The sequence below is a fragment of the Gavialis gangeticus genome, unplaced genomic scaffold (genome assembly GCF_001723915.1).
Source record: "Gavialis gangeticus isolate Ggan-Ray unplaced genomic scaffold, GavGan_comp1, whole genome shotgun sequence".
NCBI lineage: Eukaryota > Metazoa > Chordata > Crocodylia > Gavialidae > Gavialis > Gavialis gangeticus.
This window is the reverse complement of record NW_017729025.1, coordinates 134,465,610-134,481,051: the sequence shown is the minus strand read 5'-3', so window position 1 is coordinate 134,481,051 and position 15,442 is coordinate 134,465,610. Positions and strand designations below refer to the sequence as shown.

General features: G+C 40.3%; 1 protein-coding gene across 1 annotated transcript in view; it reads right to left on the bottom strand.

Annotated features, from left to right (window-relative positions):
• The window catches only part of SBF2 (SET binding factor 2), a 584,661-nt gene that overhangs the window by 223,687 nt on the left and 345,532 nt on the right, over positions 1 to 15,442 (bottom strand). Inside the window, exons 14-16 of the mRNA XM_019519970.1 lie at positions 11,852 to 12,056; positions 9,656 to 9,765; positions 7,727 to 7,876 (exon numbers count right to left, since the gene is read on the bottom strand). Coding sequence (XP_019375515.1) covers positions 7,727 to 7,876; positions 9,656 to 9,765; positions 11,852 to 12,056 — 465 coding nt within the window. The remainder of the gene's footprint in view (positions 1 to 7,726; positions 7,877 to 9,655; positions 9,766 to 11,851; positions 12,057 to 15,442) is intronic.

Here is a 15,442-nt window from a genome sequence, read left to right as displayed (position 1 = left end):
CACCCTCCCTCCTAATAGTGCAATATTGAGATCCCAAGCGTTGATCTGGCACATGTCAAGTCAACACTTTCCCCGTTTTGCATGCACTAAAGAAAAAAAATACATTAACCTATTTATATTTTATATCACAAATTAGCACGCTAAACTGTTTGGAGTCCTCCAATAGTAACACTGATTTAATACTTGGTATCTGTACTGAGGCTCCTAAAACTGATGGTAGATAGTGGTAATAGCAAAATTGTCCAGTATTTTAATATTACAATGAAATACTATGAGGCAGTGATAGCAATTTACCCTTAAAGTATAATAAATATGTTTTATGCACAGACACAATTTAAGTACTATGACCAGTTTCACTTTAACTTAAATTTCACATCTTGCTTAAGCCATCACTCAGATCTTGGAGTACCAAGTAGGATTCTACTAATAGTTATCATTTTTTACCCTATGTTCTTGCATGTGCAATTCTTGCCTTTGTAGCATTCCTCCACGTGGTATTTTCCTGAACTACAACAGTACAGTAAGTTTTACAACAGAAACACACACTTCACTTTGGAAGACTGATTTTGAAGGAAGTCCAAATAATTTATAAGAAAGGAAAGAACTGAAGTACAAAACTCAGTATCTGTTGCTACATTCTTTATTTTACCAATACAATAAAAGCCATTGTATTAAAATCCACTAGTGTAAGCAGCCTTGAGTTAGATCCCATAGTCCATGAATTCACAAAAAGACTTAAATCTGTTAGGGTAGCAATGTATTCTAATTTCTTTTAAATAAAAGCATTCACATCTTAAATATCAATTATCATCAACTTGCAAAATTACAGTAACTTTTTACTTATGAGAGCATGAACTGTATTAATGAAAATACCACAAAGCTAAATCATTGTAGGTGCCACATTTTAAGAAATAACCTCCAGACCACATTGGATCTTTCTGAAGAAGCCAACAGAACTTTGGGCCTCTTTTTCAACATCAAGAAGACTATAGTGCTCTATCAGCCTGCCCTGGGCTTCAAATGCGACTCCCTTCTCCAAATTACCATCGAGGAAAAGACCCTGGAGGTAATCAAGCACTTCCTCTACCTTGGTAGCCTCCTCTCTGAGAGTGAACATTAATTCAGCACAGGATCTGCTAAGTGAATGCCTACTTTGGGAAATTGCTTTGGTGTGTCTTTATTCATTGCAATCTATGGAAAAAACATCAAGATCCAGATCTACAATGCAGTCACTCCCCCCCACCCCCCACTTTCCTCTACAGACATGAAACATGGGTGACCTACCATCATTATCTCAAGAGTCTCACAATGCTTCCAGAAAAACTTCCAAATGGAATAGGAAAATCACTGCATAAACACCAGCATCCCTGCTGAAGCCAATGTTAGCAGCATTAAGTTGGGAATCCTCAAGCACCAACTTTACTGGGCTGGACGTTGTGTTCAAAAGACTAACTCTTGACTTCCAAAACAAGTGCTCTGCTCCCAGCTTAGTAATGGCCTCAGATCTCACAGTGGCCATAGGGGACGCTACAGGGACACACTGAAGGCATACCTCAAGAAAATGGCTGCTAAAGTCAAGACTTGGGAGGAGCTTACTCCTGACCAACTCCAATGGCACTGCAACCTCAAACAAGTGGTTGCTTTTTTTGAGATAAAGCGTCTCACGTTCAAAGCAAAGAAGAGAGAGCAGAGGAAGGAAAGGAGCCGAGGAGATAAATCCTGGCCTACAGCCTACCTGCCCCTTCAGACCTGCAACTTCTGTGGATGGGCCTGTGGCTCAAGGATTGGACTATAAAGTCACCTCAACACTCATCAATGAAAGATCCTTGAATAAGGGGATTGCCAACAACAACAAATACAAATTAGGCAGTGTGCAGTGCTACAGAAACACTAACCTGCAAGAAGCAGCATAGTATAACTGGGGCCCCCTCTACATGTGCAGGTAAAGGCACGATGGGATCTAATGCATGGTCCACACAATCACGCCTCCTGCCATGCTTCATATAGATCCGGGGGGCACATGCCCCGATGCTGTCCCCAGTGGAGTGGCACACTGGCGGGGAGCCAAATCCTCCCTCCACCCCCCTGCGCCCCCCATATGAGCTGCCCATGGCTCTATCCTGAGCTCTGCCCCTGCCCCAGCTACACTCCCTCCCTCACTGTGGGGTCCTCAATCTGCCCCACGCCCCTTCCCCTACACAGACTTACCAGCTGGATGCTGCTCTTCAAGCTGAGGGGCTGCATATCACCAGTTGGATCAGTATCGGCTGATATGGCTAGCTAATAATCAGTATCGGCCAAAAAAATTTTATCGGTGTGCCCCTAGTGGGGGTGCATGGTGTGATCCTGTGGCTAAGAGATCACAGCAAATGCAGTCTCCCAGCTGCAGGGGTGCGGGGGGCACCCCCGCAGTTGGAAGCCCTGTCAGCTAGAACTTCTTAGGCTTGGGAGTGCACATGGGCTCTCTGAGCTGGGAGCTCCAATCAGCTGATGGGGCTCCTAGCCGCAAAGGCATAGGTTACATATACAAATTAAGCCCTGATAGAAACCAGCTATAAAGTTATTATACATTTTCCAGCAATAACTTTATAGCTGGTTAGATCTCTTTAGTGCACCATAGTTAATTGGCAGCGCAGGTGGGCTGAGTGGGGACTGCCCGCAGGCAGCTGCAATGGTGTTGGCAGTGGGGGGGTGTGTGTGTGTGTGTGTGTGGGGGGGGGGCAAGTGGCAACCGCCCGCAGATGCTGGTGGCAGCATCGGCACCGGCCAATCTTAGGGGCAGCACATGCCCTCCCTGTGCCGGGCCTGATCCTATGGAGCAGCTACCCTGTAGCTTTTAATTATGCTTCTGAAGAACAGTAGAGACTCCAGAATGTGTTCTTGCTACACAGGCCACTTGCCCATTTCATTAGCATAGTTTGTTAATCCATAGGCTACATTTCTACCCTTTTCTCACCCAAACACTAGAGGTCTGTATTCTTCCCTGCAACTTTTTTATATGCTTTCCCCTCCAGGAACTGGTACAGATTTACTCCCGAAAACATGCTTGCATTGAGCTCCTTTGCCTAAGAATTCCTGCATTTTAAAAGCAGTGATAGAATGGCAAGGAACGTCAATTGTTTATAGTCAGCATTATAGAAAAAAAATCTTTCAACAGAGTAATTATACAAAAACTTATGTTTAACATAAATATGCACAATCCTACACAGACAACTATCAAACAGACATCACCTCATAAATCAGTTTAAACAACTCCCATCTCTTCAAATTTGGAAATAGATAGTGTTTCAAACACAGCTATTTCCAAGTAATTATTTCCATGTTCCAAGTGAATGGAAGCATTTAGGCAGGTTTATGAACTGATCTTACTTTTGAGTGACAGACAAATGCACAGGAGAAGGGCTATGTGTTTTGTAAACCATTTTTTATTGAATTGGCATAAAAACAGCTGGATAATGGAAATAAACAAACTCAAAGTGGTAATCATATGCTGTCTTATGTATTTTGGCAAACTCCCTATGTTTAGGACAGAGCATCTCTGGGATACAGACAGCAATAATTATTATTTAAGGTTTTTGAATAACTATTATCTAGATTTTTGCTCATTTTGACTAATATTTCTCATCTAAAACAAAATTACAGATGTTTGGACTAAAACAAAATTACAGATGTTTAAATTAAACAATTAAAACCTGAGTATTCTTTTAATCCTTCTGAAAACATATGTGCTAAAATTTTCTTTATGAAACCTTTCACAGTATATTAATCTTATCTACCAAATATAAAATGACCCTGAATATAAGAACCCCCCCAAGAATTAAATTATATATATGGAAAATGTATACATTTGTTATAAGTTTCCAGATGTAGAATCTAATTATTGGAGATTTGCTTTGCTAAAGCAGTAAAAACAGATATGGGGGGTGGGGAGGGATCAGGTGGCTCCCTTCCCCTCGTCCCCCCCCAGCTTGTTCCACCCTGTAGGCCATTTCCACCCCCTTTACTGTCAGACCTTACACTCCCTGAGAGCACATGGAAGTGAGGGGCATATCTGAACACACTGATTTTGATAAACAGGCCCATAGTAATTTGCAGAGACAGTGCAAATACGGGTCTGGATGTGCACAGAGGCACATTACTATGGGTACCCATAGACTTAGTTCATCCAAAACTAATGCATTTTACCCTTTTTTGAAAGTACTGCAAGTTTTTGCATGGGTATTCCATAAACACACTTTAAAAGAGCACTTTTGTACCTTTTTATATATAGTACTAACAATGCATGATATGAATCTAAAGCCAATTTCATGATTTCCCATATAGCTCATTGGGCTGTGCCACAGTACAGTCAACAGTATTTCAAGCCATGGTTACCCCACAGCTCAACACTGCTCAATATGGGAGTGTACTCCAGATACCCTCCACAAAGGATCCATGTGTTAATTAGCCCCCACTCATGACTGGAACTAGTTGTTCTTGTCACGGGTCCTGGGATGCTTCAAAAAATTTATTTGTAGATGAGATGCAGGGCAACCTAGTTTGGCTTCACCTCATTGAGGGTGGAGTCTCACTAATCATATGTACCAGGTTGAGAGAGAGTCCAACAGAGGGGTTCTGGATGAAATGTTTGGGACCCCATTTGGTGATATTTCCCAGACATAAGGATGGTGAAAAATGACTGGAAATGGAAAAGAAAGGCACAGCTTAGCTGTGGGAATGAGGAAGTAAAAATGTATGCAATGTAGTAGCTCACCATGACTTGAAAAAGAGTCAGTGCTGAGGGGGACTGAGCACAATGGGCACCACAATATATCTTATTTAGATTGTGCTAGGTTCCTATCAGCATGCACCATGACCATGATGGCAGCACGGGAAGTACCCTGACTAAGGTAACACAATTAAAATGGCACTGTGTAGTGGAGGGTTGCACCCTTGCCTGCTTGTGGACAGGATTCCCTATGATAGCCTCATAGTTAGCTTCCCACTGGCCAGATTTCAATGGGAGGATCTCAGATACATGCTATCTTTACAGAAATGGGAGACTCTTCCCTAGAGCTTGCTCCTGCAGCCATATGGTTGAGAGCAAGCAAAACTCGGGGGCATCTGAACCCCAAGCTTTGAGGCTTGGGCCTGCATGTAGGGTGCCTGCCAAAGGATTTGGAAGCCCTAGGCAGGGGTGGAGGATGTTTGCCAGTAGTAAGGTCAACTACGGTTCTTCAATTACTCACAGGCTTGGAATTGATATAGCTGATTTGACTTGGAACACAAAACATTTTCTTTAAAAAAAAATGTTTGCCCAATATGGGCCATGTGCTTTATAGTCACGCTCAGTATCAGTTGCACTTAGCCAACTTCCTAGTCAGTTTCCATTACTGAGCACACATTGCTTTCGGCAGCAGTTTAATGATAGACAATATATTTAATGAGGTTTCCTTGTATGTGAATGTAAGATGAAGAGCTCCCCCCTGCCCCTTGCTGACTGGGGACAAAAACATGTGTCTTATATTTGAGCAAATATGGTATTAATGAGAATCAAATCCCAAAGTAAGATCTTATACTAAGAACATCCTTAAAAGAAGTAGCTATCAGAATTCAAATTGACAAACATGTTTGCTCCCATGTATTAAAGAACCTAAAAAGCTGATATTTGGAGGCCTTTTCCTTCTCTTTTTAAAATACATATTACACGTAACTTAACTCTTTTACAGTTTTAAAAGGCATAAAATGTTAGAGATACAATTACTCACAACAAATATGACATTCTAAATGTAAAACAATTATTGCATTTACAGATTATAGGCTGAAACACTGAAGGTTCAACTGTTCATATAAAAGGTAAAAAATCATGAGCTATATATTTTATTTATTTTTACTAGAACTGGCTATTGAGACTTTGGCTACTCATTATACAATGCATTTTAAATATTTATTGTTCAGTTCATTGCCTAAGCAAACTAAAAATAGACTTGGAAAGCACCTTTAACACATGAGGATATCACAAATAACAAACAGAAGCTCCAGCATAAATTTGGATAACAAAGACTACACTTTTCTTCTCCACTGACCATTTTTGCACTGATACTGTAATTAGCATTTACTGTCAAAAGCTCTGCAGATTTACTTTTCTTTTGTTGCAAATGAGGCCTGTTGAGTGAGAGGGTAAATTTAATGTTTTGTAGTGGTTGGCGAAAGCTTTATCAAAAACTAACTGTACAAGTGTAAAGAAATAAATGTGCCTGAAAAACTCCATGTTTCATTAACTAGACCATACCTGTATCAGCAGCTTGGAAATGGATTGGGGAAGCTATCACTGCATAATGGAAGACAGGAACTCATGTATATTAAACCAAATCACTTTTGTGAAAAAAAGCTAATATTTTACAATGGAGCCAACATTTTCTCTTTAGCAAATAATTCTTGCTATGAAACACTTTGACTGTCTTTGACATGCAAGATGGCAAATTCACTTCTCTACTGAAGTTCAGCTGTTAAAGGTGATACTCTAAATCAGGATTTCTCAATTGGTGAATATTCAGAAGGGAATATTCCTCAGAAAAAACAGAGAAAGCATGGGTTTCACCTTGCAGGCTGCCAGCATTCCAGTCTACAAGTCGCTGCTTGGGGTGATTGGAGGCAACAGGCATGTGTGCATCCGCATGTGCAGACGCATGGTGCCAGCACAGAGTGAGCCTGGGTCATGGGAGCAGCCCCAGCAACTGGATGCAGAAAACTGAATGGGAAGCGGGGGATGGAATGCATACATACATCTACCTGCTGGCACTGGGGACAGTGGCCAGGCGCAGGCCTGCAGCAGGGCACAGGGAGCGGGGTGTGGGGGAGAAGATGACTGGCCCTTCAGGAGGGGAAGGAGGGGGGGCAGTTTTTCACAGTGAGGAGCTGTGTGCCTGGCCCAGAGGCAAGGGTCAGTGCTGCTACATGTGGGGCCCATGCTCGCTGCTCATGCTCTGGCCTGAGCAGGACAGAGGCAGCTGGGACCCCCTCTGGCAGGGCTGGCGGGGCAGAGGACTGTGGATCGGGAGTGAGGGGCATCACTAGGGCCCAGGGGGGCAGGGGACTGTGGGTCAAGCACCAGCAGGGCCAGGGGGTGTGGGTCAGGACAAGCCATTGATCTTGGCAAATGGGTCCTGATACAAAAAAGGTTGAGAACCACTGCTCTAAATGATATTGTATCAATGAACTGGCAAAATTCACTGGCTAGTGGAAGGACTTGTGCTTTTATCCAACTGGATAGCACTGCTTAGAACCAGTGAATATCACTGTGCAGGGTCATAAAAGAACACACAAGCTAGCTCATATACTATAGAAAGCAGATTAGCTAAACAGACCTACAGATTTAAGCTTCAGATCAACTAAGACTGTTTTGAATAACAATTTCTATGGAGGCTGGGACCATGGTTATTTTTTTAATTAAATTTTTAAAAGAAAAAACCCACTTTTTCCAATACAAATGGAAAGGAGGCTTTGACATCATGTAGACTACTTTCCAAATACAGATACAATTGGCCAGAGCAATGTGGATCTTGGCTCATTATCTTCTCAGCTGCAAAACGGCTAAAAACTCCACTGACAGGTAATATGCTACATTTTCTACAGTATACTGTTCCCCAATGACATTATGATGTTTTTCCTACATCATCATTAACATTGTTTTATTTAAAATAACAAAGGAGATCTGTAAAAGGACATAAAAATAAATGTAATGTACCTGTAAAGCACAGTTCATCATCCTCACAATGTAGTCAAACTGCTGATGGTCCAATATTGCTCGATTTTGCTTAACATGAAGGCTTAACTCCTGTGTCAGGCACTGTCGAGCTGCCTTTCCTTTTAGGGCTCTCAGTGTCGCAGGCAAAGTCTACAGACAAGAAAATCTAACCTCAGTGAAATGAAGGGCCAATAAATATTGACTGTCATTAATTCTCTGTCAAGACATTGCAAACAAAGATTTAGTAAATGAAAACTCCAAACTGAATTCAAAACTTCATCATCACACTCTCATTTTAACATAACACAAGCTAACCCAGTTACTAAGCTTTAAGCTCTCCCTCTTTTTTTTTGTATGCATCATTAATAAACAGCATAAATGTCCTACTAAATCTCTAAGCAGAAGAAATGTTGAGGCCAGTAACAAAACAAATATGAAATTGGAGTCAGATTCTTGTGCAAATGAGGGTGAACATCCTGTTTCTCTGGAACAGAAGGAACACAAGAAGGTCTAGGTCTTAAACTAGCATAAGTAATGCCTATTAAAACCTACTGAACATGTGTCCTGATAATGGTGAGTTTTCAGCATGATTTTCAGATGGACACATTTCTCACAAGTAGTAGAACTACAAATGTATTAGGCACTTTGTGCTACAGGATCATTATATCATGCCATCTTGCATTCTCCAAAACATACATAGTTTATAGGAGGAATCTATTTGAAAAATATTTGAGAGAATTCTTTTACTCAAGAATTTTACTCTTTTTCCATTTCCTCTTCACTTACAAATCCAAGAGTACCAGCTAAATAATTCTGCTGTACAGGCTTGAAACGATCCTCAAAGTATTTACATAGCTCCTAAATTTTTAGAAATCTCAACAGATTTCCTAACAATCTTTCCGGACAGCACAATATATTAGCCTGCAAATGGCAGATGCTAGGACTGAATTCACAATGGATCTTGAGGAAACAGACTAAAACTGCTTCTAGTCCACAACTTAATACTGTCTAGCATGAACAGTTTTGTAAAATTTGGAAAGCAAATTCCACCAAATCTAATGAATGTGAACGCAGTTAAAATTTATAGCATTACTCCTTCCTCCAGCTCTTAAGTACAGCTGTTTGATGATGCTTAGAGTTTTGGAGTATTAGAAAAAAACTCAGAAAAGAAAGATTTGTAGGAAGAATGCAGGTGAGGAAGTCTAAGTTGCATGAAATGTATTTCACACATACACAAGACACAGACACACACAGATGCATGCAAAACTGAAAAAACAGAAACAAACCTCTAGCTTTGTTTTTTGGATTAAAGTTACAATTTACTTGGCTTTCTTTCGTAAACTCTATGTAAAAAAATGATACGGCATGGAACTAATAGCTGTAAAATTCCATGGATAAAATCCATACAATTAGCCATATCTAGAGGCAGAAATAATAAGAACGCCAAGTATAACAATTCTGGAAGGTCACACATTTTATTAACAGTGAACAAGCCAACTATTTAAATACAATCCTAAACACTATACACTGTATTAACGGTATAATTTTTGTAATAGATAGGAATTAGCTTCACTGAAAAGTTCAAAAGAGGACCTGGTGGCAAATAACGATGTCACTAAGTCTGTGTTTTGTTTACATTCTTTGTAACTGGAACTCTTCTGTTTTATGAACTTTTAAAAACCCATATGGAAAATAATATGTGGTGAATAGAGTCAATATGATTAGGCAAAAATGAACATGAATTCACTAAATATTATAAACAAGCCCTTAGAAGGCACAACTACACACAAGCATACACACTGGATTTAAACAATTTTGTGGGTTTACTGCTTACATGTGTTATCATTCATTTCAATGAATGAAACAGTAAATGAACGTTAGAAAAACAAGTTTCAGAAACTTAACAGGAAAGTTAACTTTTTTAATTACCTTTTCAGTCTCCAAAAATTTATTTTCAAATATGAATGAGATGCAGTTTCTAACAACTTCAAGCCTTTGTGCACTGTTGAAAACTGTACTTCCCTTTTCCATTATAGAAACTAAGGAGGAAGGAAAAGTATACATGTGGATCAGTTTTATGGCAAGTAGAGAGTAGTCACAAAATTCTTAACATTTCTTCAAGTCAGTTGACCTTAGACACATGTGAGAAACATATTAGAAACTGAAGTAGCCTTTAAAAATATTTGCTTATTCTTGTTTTTCTTCATTCACATTGACTGTAATTGACTTGTGATGGTGCTCTGAATTTTAACTGGGTCTCTATTTCTGATTTTGGTTGTTTTGTAGACAGCCAGATTCTAACTCAAGAAACTAAATATAATTGTGTTAACATACAAACAGATTCTTTTTTCAAGATTACAATCTTAACCACTATGGCATGAAAAAGTGAAGTCTATTTCCATCTTCTTACAGCAACTAACTGAATTAGTATATAATCTTTTCTTCAACTTTGTTTTACTATGTTAATCATATGTTTAACTCACATTTCATTTGTGTTTAATTTTTCTTTTCTAAGAATCTAGTCTCCTTACAAAAACATATTTGCTATGCTGAATTTGCTAGCTTTTCTAAGTTTTAAAACCAAGAAAATACAATTGTTAATTTATTAAGTCTTATTTTCTCATCTGCTGTAAGTAAAGCAATTGCAGGGTTCCACATTTACCTAGCCTTTAAATAAAGAAAACATGTAAACCATTTACAAACTAAACGCACAGCTTGGTATCAATGTTTCCATCATAGCATTAATTAAGGAAAGCATGTCTTCTATGCAACCTGATACATCTTTCTATTAATATCCATAATTTTCATGAGAGTATCTTCCACTCAAAAGCATGCAAACAAACACAAACATATTTGGGGCATTCATATTTTGCTGCAGACAGTGCAGAATTGATTTAGATTGTATCTGTCCCTTAGAAGAGACCTCTCTTTTGATTATACAATAAAAGGTTTCCTGATAAAAGAAACTTAAGTTAACCTTATTAATTCACAACTTGCTATTCTCTAAGATAGTTTCTCAGAAGAATCGAGAATCTAAAGCAGGGGGCTCCACCTGTGGGCCAGATCTGGCCCCCTGCGCCAAGTCATTCAGCCTGCCGGGCTCCCCAGGGATCTGCAGGAAGCCTGTGGGTCATGGCCCTGCATACTACATAGAGTGTGCAGGGTGGCAGAGGGCCTGATTCTGGCAAGCAGTGCCTAGGCAGAGCCCCCAGAACATGATTCTGGCCAGGTGGGGGTAGTACAGACCCTGCAAAGCCTGATCCCAGATGGACGGGAAGGGGTACGGACCCCCAAGCCACCTCCACCCAGCCAAGTTTGGGACCCAGGGCCCTAATGCCACCTCCACCCATCCTCTATCCATTAGGACTGGGTTATGCACTTTTCCAGTGCAGTCAGGATTGGGCTATGGCTGGGTGGAGTCCCAGGGTCCAATCTGCACAGGGGCAACATGGTAACCGATCCAGTCCATGGACCAGCCCTGCACATTTATTTGGCCTGTGGGGTCAAAAGTCTGTGCACTACTGATCTAAAAGAATCCATGGTTTGTAATGAAAATTTCCAACACAGACCTCCTACCTAGAATCTCATTTCATTTCAATTTTAGAGATTATTTAAGACAGCATTTGTTTTGAACTTGCAAGAAACTTTAGTATTTAAGATCTATCATTCTCATTCTCTTTCCTCTCTCTTTCTACACAGAAGAGAATGCCATGCCATAGACACAGGAACAAAATAGGCTTTTTCCCCCCATGTAAAATGAACTAGTTCTTGAATGTGCTGACATAACAAATAAAGAGAAAAAAGAATTAATGTAATAAGCTGTACAAGGAGAAGGCTACAATTTAATGAAGTCAAGGCAAGTTTCTCGTTTATTTAGAAAACCTTTACTTTCATTTATTCCAAGTACCGAACTTCCAGAACTTTTTAAAACAACTCATTACCTAATTGGTAAATCGAGAACCAGATTCCTTGATACATTAATTATACTCTCAAGTAATTAAAATAGGAATTCTTTCCATACTTTCTGCCCACCCAGTTAAATTTCTATGACACATTTTACTTCAAGTAGAGACTTCCATTCTACCATGGACTCAAAGATAAAAACTAGTTATCAAGGGAACATACCAACAGGTGGACCAGCAGGAACCACACATTTCTTTTCTAGACGAGTAGCAGGTGGTGCACTTTGGTTCTTAGCAATGCCTTCTTGGATTAGCTCCTGAACCCGGCTCTCATTGATCTTGGGAAAAGGAAGGATGTGAACTCGCAAATGGGACCCCTCAGTGGGCCGTGGGACTTTCTGGAAAGCGGTATGAGGATTTGGATTCTCCTGCAACCAAAAACATAACATCTTACATTAAAATATCAATATTTCATATATTAGCAACATGATATCTTGGAACATAGACAAATAAAAAGTAATAATATGCAGTGGCTCAGGTGGAAAATATGCTCACTACTGAAAACAGCACCATAACCTTTTAGGATTAAATGCAATTTTTGCACAAAGACAAAACTTTTCTTCACTACAGGTATAGAATGTTTAGTTTGTAGAAAATGAAGTCCAACTTCAGTCATATCTGGGTTACACTTATGCTTAATGACCTGAGAATCTGCATCTTTTAAGTGAAGTTCTGTTCGAAATTCACCCCCCAAAACCCTTCATTGTAACTTTTCCAACTTTGTTTTTATGACATTAAGAAATGTTATTAACAGTTTAAGACTTGAATAAGCTTGCAGGATACTGAAGTGAAATATTGAAAAATGTTCTTTTAGATTTGGAGCTTCAAAAAACCCTAATTTTGTTGTTAGGCCAGCAGTGTAATTGTGGGGGAGGAGGGGCAGTATAGGAGGCACAGCAGCAGCTACTCCTCCAACTGTATGAGCTGGGTATGGAGAGACAGAAGCAGCAGCAGCCAGGGTCTTTGACTCTCTGGGGCAGGTAATACTGCCTTGCCTCCTTCTGTCCCATCCCTTCCCACTGCTCTCCAGTGTTTGTCACCCCACTGCCTCCAAGAAGCAAGGTAGTTTTCCCTAGGGTGAAAAACTGAGATATTGCCACATACTGCAACTCAGTAAGGAAATGACTGCTTAACTTTGGCCAGTTTGTTTTCATTTAATTGCTAGTTCGTAGTTATTCTAAACACTAAATGATATTTTTACTTTTGGGAAGACTGAAGAGTGGCATGACATATAACTATTTCACTCCACTGAGTATCTGACATACATAGATGATTCCAGGCATATACCACAGAGATAACCATTCTCTCAGACTGTTCCCAAAGTCATCTATTTGCTCATACTGGATTCTCCCAGTTTCATTCATGCCCAAGGCTTACATGGTTACTCCTCCTTTTGGCTTTCTGGAGAATGACCAATGTACAATATTAACAGAAAATATTTTCATTCTGTAAAATTTCACAAGGTAAAAATGTACCAATGTGTATTTCACTTTATTACTACAGGAGCAGGTGTGGATATGCTTCTGTAACTAAACTTTCTACCAGTAGGGAAGATCAAGATACTATATAGCTCATTACTTGCATTTCAGAAGACATAGATACAGGGCCGTCCCTAAGGGGGTACAAATTGGGGCGACTGCCCCAGGCCCTGTGCTTTGGGGGGAGCCCCACAGAGCAGGGTGGAGCAGCGGCAGCTCCGTGTGCAGCCACTTGCTACCTGCCCCCTACTGCCAATGCTGCCACTGGCATCGGCATCGGCAGCTTCTTTGGGTCCGGGGCCCAGATTGGAGAGGGGGCAGGGCCCCACATGGACTGATTTGCCCTGGGCCCCGCATCCTCCTCAAGTCAGCTCTGCATAGATAAGATGGACCAAAGAGGAAAAGAAGGGTGCAACTATGTGGGAAAGGCATAAATAAGAAAAATTTGGGAGAAGTCTCTGAATAAGCCCAAATGGAAAAAAGTTTGCAGGTAATCACATCCACCCAGTGCAAAGTTAATAGCTCCCTAAAACTATTAGGAGCATAGGAAAGTAGGGCTGGAAACAGACCCCTGGTCAAGGCACGATCATCCCTGACTAAACCATCCCAGCCAAGTGTTTGTCTAACCTGCTCCTGAAAATGTTCAAGGATGGAAATTCCATGACTTCTCTAGGTAGACTGTTCCAATGCTTGACCATACCCATGGTCAGAAAGTTCTTCCTAATCTCTAACCTAAATTTCTTCTGCTGCAACTTGAGGTCATTGCTCTTTGTCCTGTTCTGTATAGCCAGAGAAAAGCCCATCTCCATCCTCTATAACTGTCCTTCAGGGATTTGAAAACTGTTATCAAAAATCTCCTTTCAGTCTTCTCTTTTCTGGACTAAATAACCCTAGTTCTTTTAGCCTTTCCTCATGAGTCTTACTTCCCAGGCACCTAATCAGTTCCACTACTCTGCACTGGACTCCTTCCAATCTGTCCACATTCTGCTTGCAGTGTGTGGCCCAAAAACGAACACAGTATTCCAGGTGAGGCCACACCAGTGTTGAATAGTGTGGAAGATTCACTTCCCTTTATTTGTAAGTGACATCCTGTTAATACAATCCAAGATGCTGTTGGCTTTTTTTGCAAGAAGAGCACGCTGTTGATTCATATTCAGCGTATGCTCCACTATAAGACCCAGGTCCTTCAGTACTGCAGCCTAGCCAATCATTCCCAGTCTGTATTTGTGCATGCAATTATTCTGTCCCAAATTCAAGACTGTACTTGTTTTTGTTGAATTTTATCTGACTGGTTGTAGATTATGTTTTCAGTCTACCCAGGGCATTCTGGATCCTAGCCCTGATATTTTTCAGGTTCTGCTTTTCTTCCAGTCCTAAGTGGCCTAAGAATCCTGACTTCCATCATACTCCCTAGAATAACAGATCTCATTATTGGCAGGAATTGTACTATACTCACTAAAATGTCTCTTTTCTCATCTTTATCCATTGCTTTTTTATTTCATAGGAGTTTTGGAATGTATTCACTAAAATGAATGTTTTCATATGATTGGGACCACTGTTCATAGCTGCAGTGATTTCTGAATACGCGTGCTTCATGAAAAGCATTTAAAATTATTCAGGATCAGTTGAATTTTTAAAAGGTGAAGAAGAAATGCCAATTCACATTAATTTATTGTTATGAGTTACTACCAATTTTATAGTCTAAAGAAAAAGAAAATAGAGGCAGACCCTTTAGGTAAAAAAAGAAATCTTGTGTAACTATATTCACAGCAGCCCACGAAAGTAACTAATTTATCCTTTCCATTAGTATGATCTCTGCTTTAGTGACTAAATAATTAGTATGACAATGGCCTTACATTTCAGTCTCCATGTTAATGTGCATATAACATGCAACACTAATGATAATAATTTAATAAGTTTCTCTGAATGCCTTGTCTCCTTGGGATATCTCATTTCTAGGGATCCGGGTTTTCCATTTTCCATGGGAAAAAAAAAAGAAAAACATGGATTTTCCCTTTTCTCTGAGGAAAAAGTGGGTTTTTCATTTGAACAGTGAAACCTGTAGATTTTTAAGTTTTGCAAAGAGCTCTCTGCAGGCTGGCAGAGTTCCAGCTTGCAAGCGGCTAAAAGGGAGCAGGAGGAGGGCAGTCGGGCAGGGGGTGCCATGTACATTTATATGCGTATGGCTGCCATGCAGACTGGAGAGCAGCTCCTGTAGGTAAGTGGCAGTGGGAGATTGAGGCCCCTATAGGAAGGGAGAGAGGAAGGGAGTTGGG